At 41.5% G+C, this 26143-nt stretch overlaps 1 protein-coding gene across 8 annotated transcripts in view; it reads left to right on the top strand.

Moving 5' to 3' along the window:
- AIG1 (androgen induced 1) overlaps positions 1–26143 on the top strand; it is a 192705-nt gene that overhangs the window by 50646 nt on the left and 115916 nt on the right. For 7 of the 8 annotated variants that reach the window (XR_003999619.1, XM_030556465.1, XM_030556469.1 and 4 more), the window contains exons 2-3: positions 11328–11483; positions 24365–24466. Coding sequence is in view for 7 of the 8 variants with exons in the window: in XM_030556465.1 (XP_030412325.1) it covers positions 11328–11483; positions 24365–24466 (258 nt within the window). In the remaining variant the exon portion in view is untranslated. The remainder of the gene's footprint in view (positions 1–11327; positions 11484–24364; positions 24467–26143) is intronic. The other variant, XM_030556468.1, reaches the window with a different exon arrangement.

Consider the following 26143-nt stretch of genomic DNA (forward strand, 5'->3'; position numbering starts at 1 on the left):
GATTCATTCATGTTTTTACAGTGCTTTGAAGAGACAGATGAAAATATTTCATTTTATTTTTTTCCAGTTTGGGGACAATGGTTTTCGGGGGACAATGGTTTTCGGAAGACAATGTTTCTTTTCGTGTTTCCAGGACTGTCACAACACTACTGAGATTCATCAATCTTGGTCATTTGTGAATGCAACATGAATGACACATCCAGGATTGATGAGTCACCAGTTAAAAAGTAGCTGTTTCCTTTTTGATTTTTTTTAAACCAACACATTTAATCATTCTCCTCACTTAAAAAAAAAAATTATTTTCAAGTCTGCTCTAACAAAATGATCTACATCTAGTGACTTTTAGACAGCGTTTTTTAAATAGTCAAAAAGCAGATCAGTTGCAAAACTTTCCAAAACATTAGGTCACTTAAATTGAACTTTCTGTGTGTCTGTTGGGCATGGGTCCTACCAGTCAGTCTGGGAAGATTACTCTTTAATCAAATTTATTTATTTTGGGAAATAAATAGTTTACTTGTCAAGTTTTAGGGACTTTCCAGCTATCAGAAACCTTATACTGAAGCTCTGTTTAGTACAGACAGCTGCAATGCAAGACTTTTTACCCTACTTAACTATCTATTCCGAACACTGCCTAGCATGCTGCCTTTCCTGCTGATTGCTGAGCACTGCTGAGGAGACACTACCAATCCTCCTGAAATGTGTAAAATTAGCATTTAAGCCAAAATAATAGCATAACTCTGTGCAGAGTATAATACTAATAAGATTAAGTTTTAGCAAAGAAAAACATAAATGGTGTAATCTAATAATATCAAAATACGCTCTGAATAAACTATATTTAACATTTGCTGACTGGATGATATAAGTTTAATTAAATTGTACAGTTTTATAAACAGGATACGGTAGGTAGTAATGGCAGCTTTTGTATGTTTAGTGCAAGAAAGCAAGGTGGGGAATGGGGATTATTACAAAATGAATGTAGTCAAAGCTACTTAAAATAAAAAAGATAAAGATGAAAATTGAATTGTCGTTTCTTAAATGCTTCTACAAGTGAATTTAATGTTTCCTCAGATATATTAGAGGGGGGAAAATAGAAGGAGACAAATCTAAACTGAAAAAAAGCAAAACCCACCCAAGAAAACTGTTTTTCTGAAGATGAGAGGTTGGAATGTGTGTGTCTGGGGGGAATGATACAAGTAAAAATAATTGCAATGATTTCAGAATATGTAGTACTCTTCATTCTCAGCATCTGGTCAAATTCTTATTTATATTGCTGTGATATACTGTATTTTGTCCATTCCATCTCGTCATGTGCTACATAGTAGAAGATTCCAGGCTGTTAGCACTTCTGAACCAGATGGCATATACTTCTGTCATGTTGAGATCATGCTGGAAATGCCATCTATGTAAAACAGCTGAGACATAACACATTGATGTCAGGTTTTCAATAGTTACATAGCTATTGGTTTTTATCAGTTAACATTAATTTTAGGGCATTAATTTTTTTCTTGTATTTTATTTACAGATGAGAATGAGTATATTAAATGCATTATTATCCCCCTCCCCCACAAAAATACTGGATTTCTAAGGATTTTTGACAGTTTACCTAACTCAAGTCCTGTCCATAGCATCAAAGAACTTATATGGTTTTGAAAAAAATATTAACAATGTTATGGAAACTGCTTTTAAAACTACATTAGTACAACCACACAGCCTCTCTCGTAAGTGTGTCATAACATATCCAACATGATTCTTGAGAGGTAGTGAACTCTGGTAAGGCAGAATAGTGTTTCCGACTAAGGCCTGAATGCACAAAAGTAGGCACCTAACGCCTTATTTTAGGAATTTGGATCCTGGTTTCAGCAACACTGCAATGTACAACCCCAGCATCCCACACCAAATCCTGTAGGCACCAAAACTCACTTGGCATCTAAGTTTTTGCAGTAAAAGTTTCCTTAGCGCCTGTGTTTCTGCCCTGGACATGTGCATTGCTGCCTCATTTTAAGTGGATGCCTATCTCCTGCCTAAGCCGCAGAGCAGCTGGGAAAGACAGGCATTTGGCCACCTCAGGCTCATGCAGGGCCTGATCCAACAGGCGTGCTCAGAAGCCATTTACCAGATTGGGCCCCTCGGGTGAGTTCACACACAACCGTTGGGGAAGTGGGGAGGAGAAGGACTTCCCTCAGAGCTTTTACCCTTGTAGTTAGGGCTAATCCACCTGGGTTTTGGAGACCCCTGGTTCAACTGCCTGCCCCATGTGAGGGGGCAAAGAGATTTGAACTGCAATCTGCCACCTCTCCAAAGAGTGCTCCAACCAGTTGGCTATGGGATGATCTGATGTGAAGCTCCCTCAATCTTTCCTGTTGATGTTGTTGTTGTAGTCACGATAAATAACGAATAATTGGGGCAGGGAGACTGGATTGGACCTGGTGTTTCCCACATCCTGGGTGAGTGCTCTGACCATCAGATGCTATAGAGCCATTTGAGTATTTCTCATGCTCGTACTCTCTCTCTCTCTGGCCGAAGTGACTCTTTAAGACAGAGAACCAGAGAGAGGGAGGCAGCACAGAGCATGAGAATGACTCTATAGCTTCATGGTTAAAGAGAGAGAAGCCTATATAACAGATGTCGGCAATCTATGGCACGCATGTCAAAGACGGCACATGAGCTAATTTTTCATAGCACGTTGGGGCCTGCGGGACTTCAGCATGCCATTAAAAATCCTGCCCAACCTGGCCCGCTCTCCTCTGCCCTCCGCCCCCCCCCCGCAGGGGCAGGGAGCAGAAGCATAGCCGTGAACACTGGGTGGGCAAATGGCCCCACTCTCCCAGCACGGTAAGCCACAGGGTCCGCGCTCCCGGCCCGGAGCACCGGGCCAAGCGCAGCAAGCTGCTTGCCCCTCCCCTGCCTTCGCTCCTCCCCTGGAGTCCTGTGGCCGTGCACACAGCGCTCTGGGGGCTGGGGCTGTGCGCTCCCGCGGGGCAGTGTTAGGCATTGCGGCGAGGCAGAAACGCTCCCCACTCACCTGGAGCCCTGCCACCACACGCGCAGTGCTCTGAGGGGCGGGGCTGTATACTCCTACAGGGCAGTGTGTCTGGCTTTGCAGGGAGCTTCATGGTATGAGGTTCAGGGCTGGGGGTTTGGATAAGGTTGGGGGCAGTCAGGGGACAGAGGGCAGGGTGGGTTGGATGGGGGTGGGATCCCGGGCAGGGTGATTAGGGGCGAGAGGTCTCTGGAGGGGGCAGTCAGGGAGCAGGGGGAGTTGGATGGGGCATGGGAGTCCCGGGGTCTGTCAGGGGGCAGGGGGTGGATAGGGGTCAAGGCATTCAGGGGACCAGGAGCAAGGAGGGCAGTTAGGGTGGGGGAGTCTCTGGAGGGGGTGGTCAGGGGACAAGGAGCTGAGGGGGTTGGATGAGTCAGGAGTTCTGGGGGTCCTGTCAAGGGGTGGGGAGTGGTTGGATAGGCATGGGAGTCCTGGGGGTCTGGCTGGGGTGGGGGTGTGGATAAGGGTGGGGCAGTCAGGGGACAGGTAGGGGGTAGGTTCAGTCAGGGTACAAGGAATAGGGAGGCTTAGGGGGTGGGGTCCTGGGGGACAGTTGGGGGCAGGGGTCCCAGGAGGGGGTAGTCGGGACAAGGAGCAGGGGGGTTGGGAGTTCTTAGGGGGGGCAGTCAGTCAGCCTTCTCCCCTGAGCCCTGACCCCCCCCTCAGAAACACACACACCCCACCCCTGCCCTGAACCTCCTGTACCTCCCTCATATACACCCAGCCCTCTTCTTGACTCCTTCATTTCCCCCCCCTGCACAACCGTAGCCCGGCCTCTGGCACTCCCACACATACCCAGCCCCCCCAACCCTGATACCTGCACTCCCTCCACATACCCAGCCCCCAGGCCTGACTCCAGCCCTCTGCCCTGACTCTTGCACCCTGCCACATCCCCAGACCCCAACACTCCATGCACCCGCCACATCCCCACCCTGAGCACCAAACGGGAGCTCCTGCACACACACCCCCACATTCCCACCTGCACCCCTCGCACCAAATGGGAGCTGCCCAGGTATGTGCCCCACACCCAAACCTCCTGCCTCAACCCTGAGCACTTTCCCTCATTCTAGCTCCTGGCCTGATCCTTCACCCCCAGCCCTGTGCTCAGTGCACTCCCACCCTCAGCTCAGTGTAGAGAGAAGAAGAGAATGGGCCAGAACCAGGGAGAAGATAGGTACCCACTGTGTGTGGGCAGGGCCAGGACCCCAGACTGGCAGCGGGCTGAGTGGATCCGGCAGCCAGGATCCCGGCTGGCAGGAGCCAGTGGGTGGAACCCCTGAGCGGCAGTGGGCTGAGCCGCTCAGTCCACTGCCAGTCTGGGGTTTCAGCCGCTGGCCCCACACAGCCTACTGCTGGTCTGGCTGCAGACCCTTGCCAGCTGGGGTCCCGGCCGCAGGCCTCGCTCAGCCCACTGCTGGCCTAGGTGAACAGAACCCCAGACCAGCAGTGGGCTGAGCGGTCCAGCGGCATAAGATCAACATTTTAATTTAATGAAGCTTCTTAAACATTTTGAAAACCTTGTTTATTTTACAATACTACACTAGTTTAGTTATATAATATATAGACTTATAGAGAGAGACCTTCTAAAAAACATTAAAATGTATTACTGGCACACGAAACCTTAAATTAGAGTGAATAAATGAAGACTCGGCACACTGCTTCTGAAAGGTTGCCAACCCCTGCTATATAACTTAGATGGCAAAGCCCCATTTTCAGAAGTGATTTAGGCACTTAGGAGCCCAAGTTTCACTGACTTTCAATGAGACTTAAGCTCCTATGTGCCTAAATAATTTTTGAAAGGACTTAGCTTTCTAAGCCATGTAGCCCTTGCAACACAGAGTGGAGCAACACCCTAAATACTTTTAAAAATCAAAGCCTGAGTGTCAATCTGGGTTCTTTCCTTCTCATTCATGAGCACTGCGTGCCAGATTCTTTGCAGTCTCATTGGTTTAAAATCGTGCTCTCAATTACCCTGAGGGAACCCCATTAGATTTCAGTGAGCCAGACTGGCACAGTTGTGCAAAAGGTGGAGGAAAAGGGTGAAAGGAGCCAGTAGATGGTGACCTGTGTCAAGTAATGTGGAATTATTATTGTCTTATCACTCTGTCTCATGTGATGTGACTAAATCCAGGAAATAAAGTTGAGTCTCTCTTTCTGCATCCTGTGTGTCACATTCTTATTATGGGAGCCTTGTCCACACTTGTGCATTACAGTGTATAGACTAGGAGAGGAATCACAGGATAGGATGAGGGTAGTGACAAGGTTACAGATTTTTATAAGGCTGACCATCACTGTAGCATTTGTGCACCTTCCATAAAAAATAAACACAATACATATCTCTCTTCCAGCTCTACAGGCAAAAATAAATTGAAAGTTATTGTTGGGATTTAAATAAATAGGAATGTACGTGTGTGTGTTTGCATTGAGGTGTCTCTGAGCATTCCAACAAAAACTCTAAAACAAAGAAATGGGTTTGGCATTTAGGTCTCCTTTGCCCTCCCCCCCCCACACACTCTTTTAAGGGAAGGTACTGTGTGTTATGGACCAAGTGTAGGTGGTATGTCCTAGTAGAGCAGCAGTCAGGTCTAGTGGGCAGAGCAGGCATCCAGGTTGGGAAACAAAGCCAAGGGTCAGCAGCAGAGTCAACTACCAGTTACCAGAGCCAGGCGTCAAGCCAGAGTTAGAGCCAGGAATCAAAGCTGATGTCAAATGCCAAAAGCCAGGCCTGGGTTCGAGACCCAAGACATCACACTGTTTTGTGTTGTAAAAGCACCTGCCACATTGTGGGACCTACTGAAAACAAATAAAAAATAATAAATAATCCAAAACACCTCTTGGGACCTCCAACCTGTGTGGAGGAGCATTGGCCCCCATCCCCAAATGGGCTCTGCTTTAACAGTGCAACATTAACTACTCAGCAGATTAACTAGAATGCTGCTGCTCTTTCATCTCTGGCTCTTAATTAACAAGGCTTCTTCCCCATTCCTTGCAGGTTAGAGGAAGGTGACTCCAAGTAATTTCCAATATTTTTTGTAACTTTTTGAATCCCTATAAGTTTACTTAATTATATGTTGAATGGTATTCTTCTTTTGTTTGAAAATTGAAAAATCCAACATCAAAGGTCAATGCTCAAGTTGTCATCCAAGATGATGACAAATGGGAGGAAAATGGCAACCTTCATGCTGTCCTCCCTGTTAAGGGCTTTGGCATGACCAATGCCATCAACATGGCGACTGAACACTGACCAATGGCCTTGTTGTGGAAAAGCAACTCAATCAATATGGCCCTTTTAGGGCAAACACCAAAAGAGGCCTTTCTCCTGAAAAAATTAGTACTAATGAACTGTTGTTTGACATATATTTAAATAAAATGTTGTGAGTTCATGCTTACATTTTCATCATCATTTTCTTTCTAAGTTTTATTTAATTTCATATATTTATTATCCAAGAACACCATGTATTTGTCTGTGCTGTAGTTCATGGTTCTAGTAGTCTCAGTACCATCCTGCAATATAGCACTCAAGCATGCATTCCCCAGTTTGTTTGCTCACCAAGTTATCAAAGGGACAGAGATGGAAAATGAGCTGAGAAGAATGGAACAATCATGTGGACACGGGAAATAGTGGAGGAGTCAGTAGCTGTGGAGAAGAAGGATCAATAGCTTGAGTTAGCCAAGAGTGGTAACAGCCCTAGCAAACAATCGCCATCCTAGGATGCCTTCTGTAAACACAGAGCAGCCTGATATCAAAACCACTTCATTACCCATGACTTACTTGAACGTGCTCAGGATATTTGAACTTTGGAGGGTGTTGCTATTATAATTCACATTCCCATGTATATATAGATGCTAAAACAAGTATGGTCCCAATACACTGATTCCAATCAATCACACTTACAGTAGCCAAACAGACAAATAGTCTGGCCTAAATTACTTCAATGTGTCTTAAATCACACTACCATGCAACTGCTCAAGCATAATATATATTTACAACACCAGATTATTTTACTGATCCATCATGTCAAAAGCCTGAAAGAATAAAAACAACAGTGTTAGGAGGTGATGAGTGTAACAGATAATCTGAGGTAATAAATCTTACTCTGTTTTTCTTTTCCCAAAACAAAATCAGACCATGGATTTGGCAAACTATAAAAAGTGTAATTTATGTGGATAGATAGATACCAGCAATTTTTGTTTTTGCATGCTGGTAGAGCTAAAATTTGGTGGTGTTGTTTCGGGCTGCTTGTCTCAGAAGAGAGAGTAATTATAAATTCATGTAAGGCTGCCTTCAAGGGACAACTTGTTCAGATACTGACAGTATCTGGGAATTGCTGATGGAATGCCTAAAAGTTTGGAGATATGAATTATATTCTCAGAACAGTGAACTATAGCCACATAATTATGAATCCCTGATGAATACATTCGCCACCTTTTGCACTGGAAACTTACCTGTAAGTAAACTGGGAGGTAGTATTACATGAAAAGGTGTGTTAATCTTATACACAACCAGGGCCATTTCTAGAATGTAGAAAGGTGATTTCATTCATTATGTCAGTTCCTTAGTTTTGTTTCTTGATTACTACTGCATTATTGTTCTACGTAATGGACCTGTATTTATTTCTTTTTGTAAATCTGTGCTCTCTTCAAACTTTGTTCATAGGCTACCAGTATCTCTTTCTACATGGATGAGACCCAGAATTGCAAATTAAAAAAAAAAAAGTTTGTCTGCATTTTGCAATTGTGACCGGGATCCTAGTGGGGAGCCAGCTGTGCTCCTTCAGTTAGCATGAACTGCGAAGAATGGGGCAGACAATCCCCATAAAGCTAGTGAATATTCTAATAAGATTTATCAAGGCAGCATAAAACAGCATCTTTATTACCTCACTGGTGACTCAGAAGTCCAAACAGCACAGTTCCCTTAAAGTGATCCAGCCTCAGGCCTCCATAGTACCTTGGTTGGGGATATAGTACCCCCAGGTACCTAAGTCAAATATGATGATTTCTGAAAATCTTATTTCATCATATAAAAGAAAAGGTTTTACCAATCCCAAAGGATTGGACACATTACCTCCCAGGTAAATGAATGTTTCAGATCTTGCAGCCAATTCTTGTTAACTAAACTAAAATTTATATATATAATATATATGAAGAGAGAGAATATGGTTAAAAGATCAGTATACATACAGACATGAGTTCAATTAATTGAAGTTCAATTAATTGAGGTTCAAATTCATAGCATTGATGGTGATCTTTGTAATGGCAAAGAGTTCTTTCAGATATAGTTCATAGGTTATGGTCCACTGTCCAAATAGCATATTCAAAGCATATCAGCAGAACTGGGACTTCAGTCTTGTGACTCAAACTTCCCCTGATGAATCTTAAGCAGATCTGAGATGAACAGGATCAGGACCCAAGGGTCTTTTTATACAGTGTTCTAGCATCCACTTGACCACACAGTCCTGGGTAAACAGTAGACCTTTGCTTTCTAAACATCACCAGTAATTAGTTACACAAATTAACACAGGGCAATTTGCTTATTCCTCCACCATTCACAGATTATTTGCTATACATTACAAAGAAAGATGAATACAGAGATATCCCGTGTTTACAGTTCATTTAAAGATAGGATGTTCTTTTGACCTCTGAATGATCAGAATACAGAATAGACAGGGACTGTTGATTTAAATTGTTGACCCTACTCATACATATATAATACACAAAAACACAAACATTATCTCCACAGGTGTCTTTTGAGGGTTATTTATTCTGCAGGTTGTTTAACCCTTTCTGGCCATGCGTCACAGCAATATTTAGATTAAGAGGGCCGTTTCTGGTGGATTCTCACAATTTATTACTTGAATCTCCAGAAAAATAAAACATATTCTTCCTTTACTGTTTTGTGGTTGCTCCACTTAGCATTATGGCCAGGTTTTTGAAAGCTGGGATCTGTTCTGAAAATGTCTTCTTTAATCTGTTATAAAATCAAGGTATTTCAGTGGACATTGTTTAGGAAGAAATATCATGGCCTCCTTTGTTATGTATTTGTAACTTCTAAACTACTATAGAGAATTTACACTGAAGGGCCCTTAAAACTTGTTTCATAGCGTAACCCACTGGTCCGTATGTGTCATGCATCTCCTGTGCTTGATCCCAGAGGATATTAATTGGTTATATTCCCCACCCATAGAGATTGACATGTTAATTCATGCTGTAGAGACTCATGTTTTCAGCTCTGGAGGTCCCCAGTTCAATTCCCAATGTTGGACAAGAGGGCAGTTGTCAGTATAGCACTTCTTATGCCTTGTATGTAGGGAAGAAAGTGAGTAGCTATAGCTATGTGTGTTGTTTGTATGGGGAGCTAGGGAAGTTTCCTCCCTAAACTCTAAAGTATTTATTCCTGGCTCTGTTCAGTAACTCTCGGTCAGGAAATATATTTTCCCTCCCCACTTATGTTTTTCTGTAGTTTTCATTGTTAGTTGTTATACATTATCCCTCATACCACAACTTTGCAACCTATGGATAGCTTCCTTCCCTTCAGTATTTTCACAAATTCATCATTATACACTATAATAGCATTACATTTCTCCCATGTAACTTTGTCCTCATAGCAGAATGACTTAAAGAAGCAGCTCAGTTTATGATTGATTAGGAAATATACAATTTCAGTTCCCTTCAAAAGTGTAGGTCTTGCAGGCTATGTTACTTTAGCTAGATCTCATTTCAGGAAGTCATAGTTAGATTTGCAAACAACCTATTAGGTCACTCATCCAAACCCTGCCAGTGCAATATTGGTCCCTACAGTATATTCTTGAATGTTTTGTCCAATCTAACTTTGAATGACTCAAGCAATAAGGCTTCCACCACTTCCTCTGGGAGACTATTCCATGGTCTAATAGATTTCACAGTTAGGTAATATTTCCTGTCACTTGGCCTAAATTTTCTTACGCTCAGATTCATCTTGTTATTTGTAGTTATACTTTTCTAGACCTCTGTTAACAGGACCTTTTCCTTCGTTGATACTTATACCCTTGAGTAAATTGTAGATGGTTAGCCTATCTCTTTGGTCATCATTTGGCCAAGGTAAAACACTTTTAGTGCTTATAATCTTTCAGTATAAGTAGGCCATCTGATTGGGGGGAGGGTTATTTTTGAATAAATGCTGGTTTAAAAGAAGCAAATTAGAAAAAATGCATTAGCATCGTGGGGTTTCGGGGACCCAAAATCTTATTTTTAGAATCAAAAAGTTTTTTTGAGTTTTAAATAGAAGTGGAGAGTTTCCCCAAAGAACTTTTTAAAAAATTCCTAACTGTAACAACTTGTCATGTGTCATGGCTGGCATCATCAGTGTATGTTTTGGAATGTTGCTTGATCTATGTTCTACACTGGTTTTTAAGAGAAATGTGTGCATCTACAGTATGTGGAGAGGGAGCTGTGGCAGCAGCAGGAACACAAGCTGTTCCTTTAGTGTGGTGATGACACAGGATGCTCAGTGGGCATTTGAAGGCCTGTTTGCCAATTTACAGCCAGTAGTGAAAAAATTGAGCCTTCTGCAACATCATCACCAAACAGCTCAGGTAAGATAGCCAGGTGGAGAAAAAATGGAGGGAAGGATTCTTGGGGTAGAAATATTTTTTTCTTGTTGAATCCTAACAACAGACCCCTTACTTGTAAATCAGTCCCTCCAACCATTTAATCATTTATGTTGTATTTTTATTAATTCCCTCTGTCTGGTATCATAGAGTCCAGAAATATATTGTTGTCTCACTAGTTTTTTGGTTTTTGTTTTTTCCTTCCATATTGCAAGTTCATATCCACTATCATCCTTATAGGGTTTTCTAAGGTCCCTATTCTGCCAAGACTTGTGCACATATTTAATTATACTTTGCAAGATCTGAGCCTAAGTAATTTTTTCCCATTGAATATAATAATGCTTAGCTATTACATAACAATGTATAAACATGAACTAATAATCCTCATATTGGAATCTCCTGTTGAGTAAATACTATCATCCACATTTTATGGACTGGTAACATTGAGAGGTTAAGTGACTTTCCCAAAGTGACACGAGTCACTGTCGGAGCTGAGATTTGACTTGAGGACTTCCTTGCTGACTGTCCAGCACTATGCTCCATCTCTAGGGTCCTGATTCAGTGAAATACTTAAAAACATGTTCTTAATTTTAAGAACACACTTAAGTGCTTGGCTGAATCAGAGTCTTTATCTGTATCTCTATTGCATCTGATGATTTGTGTATCTATAGTCTTCAGAATTGGATTTTATTTCCGTGCAGGTTATCCAGGCTGTCTTTTTTGGGATCTGCGTATTGACTGATCTCTCCAGTCTTCTCACCAAAGGAAGTGACAGCCAAGAACAAGAAAGACAGTTAAAAAAGCTCATTTCCCTCCGCGACTGGATAATGGCTGTTTTAGCCTTTCCCATTGGAGTTGTAAGTATGGTGCTAAGCAGTTAATTTCACTTCCATGCAGGTGCATCGTTTAACTTGTTCATTGTTTCCTGACAGTAAAAACTGACATTCTTAGCCAAAAGGATAAATGACTATGAAAAAAGGGGAAAATGGGAGCACACTTTTCTCACAATTTCGTTATCCTGAAGAGAACTTTCAGTTACTTTTTCATTTCATTTTTTAAAAAATAATCCACTGTTGAGGCATCTGGATTCATGATATAAATAAAATGTACTAACACATTAGGACAGGGGTGGGCAAACTATCGCCTGCAAGCTGTTTAAAGCCAGGCTGCCAGCTCCTGCGGGGGAGCAGGGTCTGGGGGTTACACCACGCAGCTCCTGGAAGCCGCAGCATGGCCCCGCTCTGGGGTGCAGGGTCAGGGCCTGCACCACGCGGCTCCCAGAAGGCACAGCATGGCCCCGCTCCAGAGCACAGGGTCGGGGGCCATACCACGTGACTCCTGGAAGCAGCCGCGTGGCCCCGCTCAGAAGGTCAGGGGCTGCTCTGCACATAGGAACTGGAGAAGGGACATGCCACTGCTTCTGGGAGCTGCTTGAAGTAAGCGCCACTCAGAGCCTGCTCCATTCGGAGCCTGCACCCCTGAGCCTCTCCCTGCACCCCAACCCCCTGCCCCAGCCCTGATCCCCCTCCCACTCTCCAAGAGGGAGCAGAGTAAGAAGGTGTTTGAGTACTTTTCAGAGTAAAACTGCTCTTCTACTGCACTGAAATCAATGGGGCTTTTGCCATTGACTACGGTGGAGCAGGACTGGGCACTTTAAGCATGACAAAACTCAGATTGCCAGTGCTTTCCACCCAAAACTACAATTTGGCCCAGGTTTGTCCAAAACTTGGATCAGGTTAGCAAAAGGTTTGTGAATCTTATAATAAACACAGGCTGTAATGAAACTGGAAACTATTCCTCATTTTTTGTTTCATCATGAAAGTTTGCCAGTTCTAGTTGCAACCTTGTGAACCACTCTTCTTGTATTGATGGAGCTTTTAGCTAACGGTATGAGGTCTCATTGTTGACACTGTGTATAATAACTAGGCATCTATTGTAACTTTACAGTTAATACACTAATTTAAAATATCGAATTTTATATACTTCGGCTGGCTTGGCTTTGTTAAAATCCTTGGTGTGATATTTTAGAGTCCAGTCCATGAAGAAATACACAATGCTTGTGCAAGGTTCTAAAATATAAAACACGTGTACAGCATTGTGCAGGTGTTCCCAAAACACCCAGTTGGTAGCCTTAAATTACTTTACTTACTAGCCACTGCTAAGGGTAACTGCTGCTATTTATACTGGGTTAACTGCTGCAATTTTTCTTCTATCACATGAGAAACATACAATAATAATTAATGTATTTTTAAAAAATATCTGGAAATAAACAGGCTTGCAAAATATCATTTTTTTACAACTATATTTTGAGGAAGATTGGGAGTTATGTAGTAGTTGTGACTGTGACTGATAACAGATGCTTTTCCTACAGTTATTACTAGAAAAAAGAGCCACTTAAGAACAGCACAACATTCTTTTTGGGGGAAAAAACCCACGATATAAGCTTTTACGCACATCAAGAGACACATTCTCCTGCTTTTTCTGGCTCTCTCCCCAGCTATTCAGTATCCACAATGCCACTTGTGATACTATGTTTCTCTCTCCTCTGTTTTAAAACTCTGCTGGCTTTTGTGTACTACTTCAGTACCTCCTCTCATCTTCCCAGCCCTGAAACTTTTTAAGACCATATGAGGCCTCCTTTGAAGACATTAGCTACAACTTCTGTTGGCAATAGCAGCAGTTTCTAAGCATTCTGAGTGATATCTATTTTTTTCTTTCAAGAGTTACTTGTTTTGCCATCTGTGAAAGAGGAGCTAGCAAGTATTGTAAGCACTCTCTAAATGAGATGTGCAAATGAGCATTTTCTAAATTAACCAGTTCCTAGGGGATACACTTTACACATGGGAACTAGCTAGTTTCCTAAAGGTTAAAATACACAAATTTTGTGTATTGTCAAAGGAAAATGAGAAAATAACTAGCAAAGTATATTGTAAAAATAGTCTTTTTCCCCCCCCCCCCCCCCCAAAAAGTGACCTCCAGATAGGGAACAAAATGTCTTTGCTGCATTTTTTGCTTTTAGTTTTGTATAAAGAAAGCCTAAAAAGATTTTGTTTCTTTCTGTCCTGGCTGCTGGGAGACAAACAGTAGAGCCTCTGAATGTAACAGTGGCCTTAGCAGCCAGCCTCAGACTTTACTGTTCTGAATGTCTGGTCCCTCACCAGTCCAGGGTCCCTCCTAAAACCCGACTCTTTCTCCTGTTCATCGGTTACCACTCACAGTGGTGTTAACCAATAGGGAAAGGGATGGCAAAATATAGGGAGGCAGATTCTGGCACATTCACTTGAGTGGGGCTACTTGTAGAATAAGATACTATGCAGTGTGATTTAAGGGTGTGCCCACCATAGTGTAGGTCTAATGCCAGTATTGTTCTGCCAATATATATATATATAAGAAAATATGCAATGAGGTCTTTATATGTCAGAGGCTGTAGAGAAATTATTATACAACAGAGTGTCTGCAGAGAAAAATTAAAATTCCCTAACTTCCCCTATTCTCTCAACAGCTTCCTCCTTACAGAAAGCAGTGTTGGAAAGCAGGTTTCCTTGACAAGTGCACAAACAACTCTCTACAGGGCTTCTCAGTGGTTTATATTAGAGACATGTGGGAATCCCAAAATAGAAAATTAAACAGATGTGAATAAAATGCTAATTAGGTTTCTGACTGAAACCAGAGTGGTCATGCTTAAGAACTTATCAGTTGCCTTACACATCTAAATTAATGTTACATAAATATTTTGCCTTATTCTGTGCTCTTTATGTGAAATAATTCATATATTGGGGTAAGTTATTCAAGATAGAATTGGAAAGTTTTAAAGTGCAATAACTGCAGTTCTAAGAATTATTCTAAATAATTGTCTCTCCGTTTCCAGCTTTCTAAAGTCTTCAAAATGGATTGTTCTGAAAAATAGACGAGAAAGCAGCTTTTCACTCCCAGGTCAAACAATGATGTGTGTAGGGGGAAAAAACCCTAACAAAACACTTTTTATTTATAGTGCCTCCTAATAAATAAGTATCACAGTTAAGCCATCTGGGTAGCCTGGTCAGCATCCTCCTCCCTCCCTACAAAAAACAAATCCAACGCCTCTCCCCCTTGCCCCCCCCAAGTAAAACACAACAGCAGCAGCAATGGAAACAATGGCCAGAAGATATGCAGAACCTTGCCTCTTTTGTGTTTTGTTCTTTATTTCTCCAGCTGCTCAAATGAAACAGGAGCTGTTTTAGGAGCATCAAAAAAAAAAAAATACACACGAGCTTGTTAGATGAAACCAATAACCACCATTGACTACCTTGTTGTCCTTTTTAGTAGGACTTTTAGTGATGGATTTTCTGTTTTTATTTAATGAAACCAGAAAATAATGGCCCAATTTTGCCATTCTTACTCCTGGTGGGTAGCAGTTTATTTCATGAATAGTCCCATTGGACAACATTCTGATACGTTTACTCCAGTTAAGTAGTACCTTATGGTACTATTCAATGTGAATAAGAGTATAGGAACCTGATCCATTAAATTAATGGTACTGTTTGCACACTAAAGTATTGCTCAAAAGACCTCATTCCTATTTATCCTAAATTCATTTTTCACCAACCTAGCAGTATAAAGAGGCAGTAAATTACACTGCTAGAGCAGTATGAAGTAGCCTTTGTGAGAATATGAATGCATCTCAAAGCGAATAAGGGCATAAGTGTGGCAGAATCTGTACCAATGTTTTTAGGTTATCCCTCTTGTTTTCTGTTTGTTTGTCACAGATCCCAAAGTCTGCCAAGTTTTTATGGCTAATTCAGTGTTTTATGTAAACTGTATATGGCAATATCATTGTGTTTCTTGTAATTCATGTAGTAGAAGAAGGAGGTGAATAGGCATTTATAGATGATTAAAATTGTGCTTTTATATTTTCAAGAGCTTTGCCTCTTCCTGTGTATATAAAAATACCCTTTTCCCTAGTCCTTCCCATTTCGATAATTGTAGGCAAACTTTCAAAGGTTTATCATTTATCTTTGGGTATGCTATAGCTGGCTTTTAAAAAAATATATTTTAGCCATACACACAATTAACCTATTGAGTATTTGCTGGAGGAACACTGAAAAGATCACTCCTGCACAAACCTAACAAGTAGTCATTCTGTCTTAGAAGCCATTCATGGAAGAGATCTGTAGGTCTTCTGGACGTTTTAAATCCCCTTCCCGTCTTCTAAGTCTAAGAAAATTACCGCAGATATTTACCAGATGTCCCCATCTAATGCCTCCCCCCGCCCATAGCCTATAAATGACAAGAATTGCCGCACTGGAACAGACCAATGTCCTAGTCTGATATTTTGCCATCAGAAGTGGCCAATGCCAAATGCTCCAGATGTAAACTTAAAACTCTAATTGTGCAGTTCTATCCTGTGTAGGAAATTCCTTCCTGTAACAGGATGGCTTACCCCTTATTGGCTGAAGGGCCTGGAGCTAACTGACCCGGATTACTAAAGAGACACACCTGGGTTGGATCAGGAAGTTCCATGTAAAAAGCAGTGGGAGGCTGCAGTGAAGGGGGAAAGCTCAAAAAGCTATGACAGCGTTTGCAGAGAATGAGGAAAGGCTCCTACAAGGAAAACCCTGACATGAGGGCTTTGCCCCAGGCAAGGACATCTGGCAAAGATCCAGTCTAAGCAGGGAAGAGATTGCAAAGGCCTCAGGGAGGAAGGCCTAGGAGGAGTAAGAGAAACCTTGTGTTATGTGGACTTGTATATGGACTTTATCTGAGATTTTGTGTTTTATTGCAATTTATAAACCCAGACTCTAAGGAGGGGTATTTAGGACCAAGAAAATGCCTGAAGTGAAGTTTTATTTGAACTGTCCAAGAGGAGAAACTGAGGTAGGCTGCCTGTAGTGTGACCCTGGGCCATGAGGGGGCAAACAGGAGGTGGCTGGCCCACTGACTTCCCAATTCCTCAGTTCCTGCCCGTCATGACTTTCTTGATAGGCCTTTATCAAATGTGTTTGGGTTGAGTGTTAGCTGGTGTAAATAGATGTAGCTCCATGGAAGTCAATGCTATGCTAGTTTACATCAGCTGGGGATTGCCATAATGAAATTTCACATTTATATAGTGCCTTTTGTCCTGAAGGATTCCAAAGATCCTCACAAACCATACACATATAGCACCACTTTACTACAGCCACCTCAGAGAGGTAGCCAGAAAGCTTACATCAAACTGTACAACAATGTGTGGAGAAGAAATTTTGCCCAAGGTTACAGGAGAAAATCTTTATTCTTGCAAAAAGCACCAGAGGGTCTTTTTGTCCATACGGAACAGATAAAGCATCCAGTTTTCCCTAGAAATCACCCAGGAAATGAGTGGAACTTAATTGTACAGGTTATTCAGAATCAAAAATACACAGTAAAAAAAATTCTATTGTGTTCATTATTCATTTGTATGGTAGTTTTTTTGTTTATATGCACATAAACAGCAAATTACACAGTTTTGGTCTCCCTCTGTCAGTTTGTCTTTGCTTCAATTTCTTTTGTTTTACTAATGCCCTTGGTGACTCAAAAGGAGAAATAAATTTCCTGATTCATGCTTTAAAATTTCCCCCTCAGTAGTATTTTGTGTTCTTTCTGTGTTACTTTCTGAAGTTTTAAAGCTGAGGGGGAAATTGATTGATGTTTTTTTCGGAAGTGGAAGAAGAAAATTGTTTCTTTGGCCTTAGTAACACTTTTGCTGCTGCTGTGTATTGTTTAGTGATATTGAGTTGCATATTACAAATCAGTTACTCCTCAAAGAGAACCCAAGGCCCACTTGAAAAACTGAAGTGCCCACTTGTCTAGAGTGTACATAAAATACAATGAGTAGCAAAGAAGTGTCCTTCTTGTGGATTTTATGTGCTATTTAACTTTCTACTGACTATCCGAGTGGTATTGTCTGCAGAAGGGGAGAGAAGGAATTAACATAGGCCATGATTTTGCCATTCTTACTCATGTGGTGCAGCTCCTTTCTCCACAAGTAATCTCTTACTGTTGCGCAAAAATAGGTGGCAGACTCAAGTTGGCAGGAAGCTTAAGGAGCACAGGTTAAAATGCAGCCATGTGACTGTGACAAATATGGCAATTTCCTGCAATATCCCTGAGAAGTCTTACTGAATTAAGTTTAAGTAGCTTTGCAGTCCATTGTATTAAAAATGCAAAGTGTACATATCATTGTGGGATTATATGTAACTTCACTTTGGGGGGGGAAGATGTGACCAATGTGTTGAGCTTCAAAGGCCCATTTTAAACAATGTGTCAGACAAGAAGGAACCTTTGCGACAAACAAAGCTGAGTGGATTTCCTTGGAAATACTTGGAAGGAAGTAAAATCTCTCCTCCAGACCCAATCATTTGAAGGGGTAGGGTAGGGATACCAGATAGCAACTGTGAAAAAACAGATGGGATAGGGGGTAATAGGCGCCTATATAAGAAAAAGTCCCAAAAAACGGGACTGTCCCTTTAAACGTGGGACATCTGGTCACCCTACCTATGGGGAAACCCATTGTCTGCTGATTACCTGTTACCAGAATCTAAAGATCAGAGCCCTGAGTTGCATAAAGGAGAGACTCTAAGATTCATGGGGATGTCAGAGCTAACAGCTGTTATGGACTTGTAACCACAGAAAAACCCCTTGGTGGGGTTTGAAGGGCTGATCACCTGCCAGAACCCTTGTTGGAGTTGGGGGTGGTCTGATAAGCTCATTAGCATGTGTTTAGGTTCTCTTATTGTTTTAAATATGTTTTCTCTGTAACGCTCTTTCTTTAAGAATAAATGTATTTGTTTAAAAAGGACTCTGTGATAACTTACAAGTTCAGGGAATTATACTGTTTATAACCTCTGAGGAGAAAGAGAAGAAGGCCTGCTTAGGCAGTCTGAATTGTTGGGGAACTCACAGTATAGGTAGGAAGCTGTGCAGTCTGAAGAAAAAAAAAAACTGGTCAGGAGGGAGAGAGAGTTGGGTCTCTGTCCAAGAGAGGTGGTGGCAGAGGAACTGGAAGCCTAGAGTGTGGTTGTCCTTGCTGGCCCACAAAGAGGGAATGCAGGTGCAATTGCTCTGAACTGTGACAGTGACACCCTCATAGATGCAGGTTCTCTGCAACGTTAGCATCTGCTTTGTGCAGCGGAGTTGGGGAAAGGGAGAGAGCATCCCAGGGAGCTGATTATAGCTGCCTGGCTGTTTGCTACAACCTTGAGGCAGAGAAATTTGGGAGTAGCTCTGATTTGCACCAGTTGGCCTTAGTATCCTAGGAATAACATGGAAGCTGAGGATTGCTGAAGCGCATGGTGGTCTAGACACTGCTTCTTCCCACTCCCATCCTGCCCCTCCTGGCTCCTAAGATATTCCCTGTGCAAGGGGCTGCATGGAGGGAGATGTAGAAGTAAGTTCCAATGGCTCTTTGCCTCCTGGGGTCCCATGCCAGGGGTATCCCCAGCAGGGAAAGTGAAGGAGGTTTCTGAGGCTTGTGCCATTTTGCCTCAGCTATACAAGAGAGCATACAAACTGCTATGCCTCAAACTCTCCTGCCCTCCATGCTTGGCCAGCCCACTGTGCTGGCCAGTATATAAGCAGGGGCAAGCCATGGCTCCACCTGCTCCCTGTCCCTCCTTTCCCCATTCCAGTGAATTGTTCCTTAGGGGGAGAGAGGGGAAAAGTGACTCAGTATCACTAGCTGTGCTGCCCCAGTTGGGCAGGGATTGCAATACATGTAAATAGGGAGCCCATGTCCCCTTCCCCCTCACTGATCAGCCACATGAAACCTAGCTGAGTGTAGCCCAAATTAAATTACACTAATACCGATATAAACACTCTCTGATATTGAAGAGAATTTTAAACCTATTTAGAACTATCAAACAATTGCTTATTAATCAAAGCAAGACACTAGGTTGGCTAGGAAGCTACGTAAAGTGTCCTAGAACTGAGATTTTTCTGTTGTCCATATTAATTCATGGGGAAAAAAAAAGTTGGGGTCAATCACTTAGAGACATTGACCAACCACTGTGAGAAGTATTCCTCCAATTAAAGAGACTTAGGTCAGTGTAGCAGCCCTGAGTCTGAATGTCCTTCTCTGTGTTGGTTTACGTTAGAACTGTAATATTTTATTTTTTGTGTCTTTCCTTATGTCTGCCTGTAGTGGTGCTTTGCTAAGCAACATTTACCGTCCATAGCTCCAGATGGTTGCAACCAGCTATGTTGATCTAATTCCATCCATTGGCTGACTTTGGTTAAGAAACAGATGGTCCCTTGTCTCTTTTCTTACCTTTACCTCATTTTCCTTTGCCCCATGAAAAAATGCCAGACCCAAGTGTTTGCCAGTTTAGCTGGATTCATTCTAATATGTTTTGGCTTTACCCTTGGTGCCACTGCTTGATGTAGGATTTTCTCCATACAGAGTGCTTTTGAGCCTGGTTTTCATGCTACATGTGTTTTGATATCCCAGTTGTTCTTAATATATTCTCTGTGACCCACCGCAATACAACATGACTTCAAGGAAGTCAAAAGAATTGAGAAACTTTTCCTTATTTCCTATTGTTCAACTGTTCATATTTTGGCAGTTAAGTGTCAATAGGTGTGTAGAAAGCTCTGTGATGCCAATACCAACACTGGCACAGAGGAGAGACTTCTTGAAGAGCAATTTACACTTTCAGTATTTTGCAGGCTGTCCATTATAACCTATTTTTTTCCTGGCGTCTGCGCACAAGTTGAAGGGTCCAAACTTATTTTGAGCACCAAAAGCCATCATAACAGATGGGAAAGTGTGTTGGAAGCCAAGAAACTATGTATTGTATGTGCAGTGAGGGAACAATTTACCAATCTAGATCATCCAAATGTCTGTCTTCCTTAAGTGTACATATCTGTGGTTAGGACGAGGTGCCACTGGTAATCTGTAACCTACATTCTAACTTCTCAAAGTTAGAAGCATATGAAGTGAATTATGCTCATCCCATTCACATCCACTAATAATTTGCTGACCTTGAAACACCCTTGCCCCCACAAACCCCACAGTCCTTTTTCCCACTCCTTATTCCCCAAAAACCATTCCTCACCCAGCACAATTGGACACATTCCCATTGAATTCAGTGAGAGCTGCACCTGCTTGCTGTAGGGCTAAATTTGGTCTAATCTCTTCTGCACAGATATTCTCTCACCTCTCCTGAAATTTATCAGTGAAAGATTCCTGGACCTGTTGTCATTTTTTTCTGTAGCAAGTGATAGCCCTTTTATCTCTACAGGACTGTGAACATGGTTTGAACTGAACTCAAATTAAAAAGAAAATAGTGTATGTACAAAGAATTTAGTGCTATGTTTTCTTTCCAACATTCAGGGTTTTATTAAGTTAAGCTAACACTAATATTTCTATATCATTTTTACTTTATTTTAGATAGACTGCATTTTCAGGAAGGGACAATACAAATTTTAGAAGCAGGGAAACCTTAAGATGTTCATAATATAGACAAAGTTTCAATGGAAGCATAACCTACTTTTGTGGTGTGAGCCAACAGTGAAATCTCCATGGCTGCCCATGGCATGTTCAGAACAGTCTGAATCGGGGCAGCACTGTTAAATAATAGAAAAAGAAAATGGAGCTAAATTAATGGTGAGCAAACCTCAAAAAATTTAGCAGTTCCAGACTTCTAATACTTAATGCTTTCAGTTAGGATAAAAATATTATGAGAAAAGCCTTTCAGTATTTCTACTTCCATAGTCGTGGACAGAAAGAGAAAATGCAGAGGTGGGTCAAAATCAAAAATGTTATGGAAAGAAGTTCTCAGCTTTTTTGAACTTCAAGAGAAGTTAAAAGGTTTTGTGCAAGCTTTAGCTAAAGGTTTAGGCGAGTTTTTATTTTATTCAAACTCGTTCTCCCCTCCTCAGGTTAGAGAGAGAGAGAGGAGAATGAATGCTCACTTTTTGGGCATCTAGTAAGTTGTCTCTTTGACAAGAGCCAAGATGAGTTTCATATGGACAAGTGAGTAGGATGTTGGAAACCTTTTTTTTTTCCTTTTGGACCTCTGTGCATAAATTCTGTGAATAACGCTTCAAGAGTTAGATTTATTTTTTGGTTAATGTATTTAGTTGCAAAATTGGGATATAAGTGATGGTCTTCTATTCAAGGCTGAATTTCACCCCATATGGACAGAGACTTAATACTCCTTATGTTGATATATGCTGTATATTGTCAGATTTCACATTGTTTTCTGTGCTGTTAGCAGTAAACCATTATTAATATACCACATCTACTACTAAAATATAGTACTCAATTGTGACTTGGCCTCAAGTATGCAACTAAAAGTTATTTTTCCAGACTAAATGTCAAAAACAGAAAAGAAAAATCATAACTTTGCAATTCTAAGGAAGGTTAGAAGGGAGTACAGCAGAATAGAGAAAATGGATTTCAGGAAGGCGGATTTTGGTAAGCTCAGAGAGCTGATAGGTAAGGTCCCATGGGAATCAAGACTGAGGGGAAAAACAACTGAGGAGAGTTGGCAGTTTTTCAAAGGGACGCTATTAAGGGCCCAAAAGCAAGCTATTCCGATGGTTAGGAAAGATAGAAAATGTGGCAAAAGACCACCTTGACTTAACCACGAGATCTTGCGTGACCTACAAAATAAAAAGGCGTCATATAAAAAATGGAAACTAGGTCAGATTACAAAGAATGAATATAGGCAAATAACACAGGAATGCAGAGGCAAGATTAGAAAGGCAAAGGTACAAAATGAACTCAAACTAGCTATAAGAATAAAGGGAAACAAGAAGACTTTTTATCAATACATTAGAAGCAAGAGGAAGACCAAGGACAGGGTAGGCCCACTGCTCAGTAAGGAGGGGGAAACAGTAACGGGAGACTTGGAAATGGCAGAGATGCTTAATGACTTCTTTGTTTCGGTCTTCACTGAGAAGTCTGAAGGAATGTCTAATATAGTGAGTGCTTACGGGAAGAGGGTAGGTTTAGAAGATAAAATAAAAAAAGAGCAAGTAAAAAATCACTTAGAAAAGTTAGATGCCTGCAAGTCACCAGGGCCTGATGCAATGCATCCTAGAATACTCAAGGAGTTAATAGAAGAGGTATCTGAGCCTCTAGCTATTATCTTTGGGAAATCATGGGAGATAGGGGAGATTCCAGAAGACTGGAAGGGGGCAAATATAGTGCCCATCTATAAAAAGGGAAATAAAAACAACCCAGGAAACTACAGACCAGTTAGTTTAACTTCTGTGCCAGGGAAGATAATGGAGCAGGTAATTAAAGAAATCATCTGCAAACACTTGGAAGGTGGTAAGGTGATAGGGAATAGCCAGCATGGATTTGTAAAGAACAAACGTGTCAAACTAATCTGATAGCGTTCTTTGATAGGATAACGAGCCTTGTGGATAAGGGAGAAGCGGTGGATGTGATATACCTAGACTTTAGTAAGGCATTTGATATGGTCTCGCATGATATTCTTATAGATAAACTAGGAAAGTACAATTTAGATGGGGCTACTATAAGGTGGGTGCATAACTGGCTGGATAACCATACTCAGAGAGTAGTTGTTAATGGCTCCCAATCCTGCTGGAAAGGTATAACAAGTGGGGTTCCGCAGGGGTCTGTTTTGGGACCGGTTCTGTTCAATATCTTCATCAACGATTTAGATGTTGGCATAGAAAGTTTGCGGACGATACCAAACTGGGAGAGATTGCAACTGCTTTGGAGGACAGGGTCAAAATTCAAAATGATCTGGACAAATTGGAGAAATGGTCTGAGGTAAACAGGATGAAGTTCAATAAAGATAAATGCAAAGTGCTCCACTTAGGAAGGCACAATCATTTTCACACATACAGAATGAGAAGAGACTGTCTAGGAAGGAGTATGGCAGAAAGAGATCTAGGGGTCATAGTAGACCACAAGCTTAATATGAGTCAACAGTGTGATACTGTTGCAAAAAAAGCAAACGTGATTCTGGGATGCATTAACAGGTGTGTTGTAAACAAGACACAAGAAGTCATTCTTCCGCTTTACTCTGCAGTGGTCAGGCCTCAGCTGGAGTATTGTGTCCAGTTCTGGGCACCGCATTTCAAGAAAGATGTGGAGAAATTTGAGAGGGTCCAGAGAAGAGCAACAAGAATGATTAAAGGTCTTGAGAACATAACCTATGAAGGAAGGCTGAAGGAATTGGGTTTGTTTAGTTTGGAAAAGAGAAGACTGAGAGGGGACATGATAGCAGTTTTCAGGTATCTAAAAGGGTGTCATCAGGAGGAGGGAGAAAACTTGTTCACCTTAGCCTCCAATGATAGAACAAGAAGCAATGGGCTTAAACTGCAGCAAGGGAGATTTAGGTTGGACATTAGGAAAAAGTTCCTAACTGTCAGGGTAGTTAAACACTGAAATAGATTGCCTAGGGAAGTTGTGGAATCTCCATCTCTGGAGATATTTAAGAGTAGGTTAGATAAATGTCTATTAGGGATGGTCTAGACAATATTTGGTCCTGCCATGAGGGCAGGGGACTGGACTCGATGACCTCTCAAGGTCCCTTCCAGTCCTGGAGTCTATGAATCTATGAATCTATAAAACTTTTGGGAATGTAAAGAATACTCTAGACCACACTGATTAAAAAGGAAGACTAGGTTTATGAGCAATAATGTCTGTCTGTCTATAGATCTTTAGGTAGATGTAGAGATATGGATAACTAAAATGAAAAAGGGCAGTGAAATGAGATAATTGACCATAAGCATTTTTTAAATTGTCTTTTCTTTCCCTCCTCAGTTTGTTGTGACAATGTTTTGGAGCCTCTATATTTATGACAGAGAAGTGGTTTACCCAAAGCTTCTTGATAATTTCATACCATCTTGGCTGAATCATGGAATGGTGAGTATAGTAACACATGCACTTTCTTGTGTAACCAAAGCTGTTACGAGACTGGTTTCACCATGTAATGGTTCATGCATGTCTTGTACTAATGTCTGTAAAATTCTGATGAAAGAGCACATGATAAGAAAGCTGAGCAAATATAAAATCTCCACATACTTTAGTCCTGTATTCTACACTCAGAATGGACTCTTGCATCTGCCTGGAACCTCCACACAGAAGTCAGTGAACCTGGAGGCCAGAACTGGTATAAATCAGCATAGTTGATGGCATTATGCAGATTTATACTAGCTGAGAATATTGCCCTTACTGGTCAAAGCGTATGATTATTAGGCCTATTGAAGCAATCAGTATGATTGTATCACTGTAATTTGTGATGAAACCTGTTTTAACAAAAATGCTGGAAAGTGAGAGAAGCTTGTTCAAGAAATTAAATTAATTTCCGTGGGCCATACGGTACCCTTGTGTATGATCAAAAAACAAACAAAAGTGCTAGCTGCCTAAGTATGCCAAAACTGTGTAGCAGAACCTACGTTAGTGGACGCATGTGTGGTTTTTTAAAAATGCTATTGGAGAAAAAATGGTGCATCTGCCACAGTACAAGGAGCATATCTTTGTCCCAGCCCCTTTGCAAGAGGCAGTGATATGCCTCTGAAACAGTAGGATATTCTTGCCAGCCTTCATCTAATGTGGCATTTTGTGGATGAGGTAAAGCATTTGATTAAGAGCCCACTTTATTACCAAGCGCTTACTGCAGTACATGCAATACTGAGCTCACAGATTTCATGCTTGTTTCACACATCTTGTCTGACTGGGCCTGTGTAAGATATTTTATTATACTTTTCTGTTGGCATCAGAGCATAGCAAACCATTTGGCACTGTTAATCTAGCTACAGCAGAGGCCATCCTTCAAGGAGTATGCACCACATGGCAGAGCAGATCAGAACTGCTCACAAACGTTGATCTTGATTAATTGTTTCATGTTCCTGGGGTATACGCAAACTGGCTGTAGTTATTTATTGTTTCCCTGCATGTATAGGGAGCAGCCTGGGAATCACTACTGCTAAACAGAGCTGTAAATTCTGTCAGATACTTTGCCATGTTATATACTAGTTTTAGAGGGAATGATATGATGTAACATGCTCTCTTGCTGGTGGATCTTCCCATGTCTGTTCAGACCTCCCCCTGTCAATTCTGAAGTCATCCACTAAGCACTCACAAAGGCTGCCAACCTGTACATAAATTCATATTTTCCACACACCATCAGCCAACTCTGAGGACATTCCTCCCAGGTGATGTTCTGCATACTGAAAATGCCTCTCTTGCGATGTTTTTTCATGGACCTCCGTTGTGAAGCAGATGATAATGTATGGCCCTATGTATTCAGGAAGTCTCTTCATCCAGACCACAAACCTAAAAGGCAATTCAAGCCCATGTTGTTCTGAAGAAATGTAGCTTTGCTGAAACATGTGAAGAGGGGTTTTGTTTAAAATCTTTGCACATTGTAGCATTTGCTGAAATGAACTGCATGCAAACATCTGGGACACTTTTAATTTTCAACTTTAAGTATCGTAGAAGGCACTTTTGAACGTCTTGTGTGAAGGAATTGTTTGCCTTGTCAGTCTCTATTTATCCAAGTGTTACTTTGACTGGGTCACAAGGGAGACTTCTTGCTGT

This window comes from Gopherus evgoodei, chromosome 3 (genome assembly GCF_007399415.2).
Source record: "Gopherus evgoodei ecotype Sinaloan lineage chromosome 3, rGopEvg1_v1.p, whole genome shotgun sequence".
In the NCBI taxonomy this organism is placed as follows: Eukaryota; Metazoa; Chordata; order Testudines; family Testudinidae; genus Gopherus; species Gopherus evgoodei.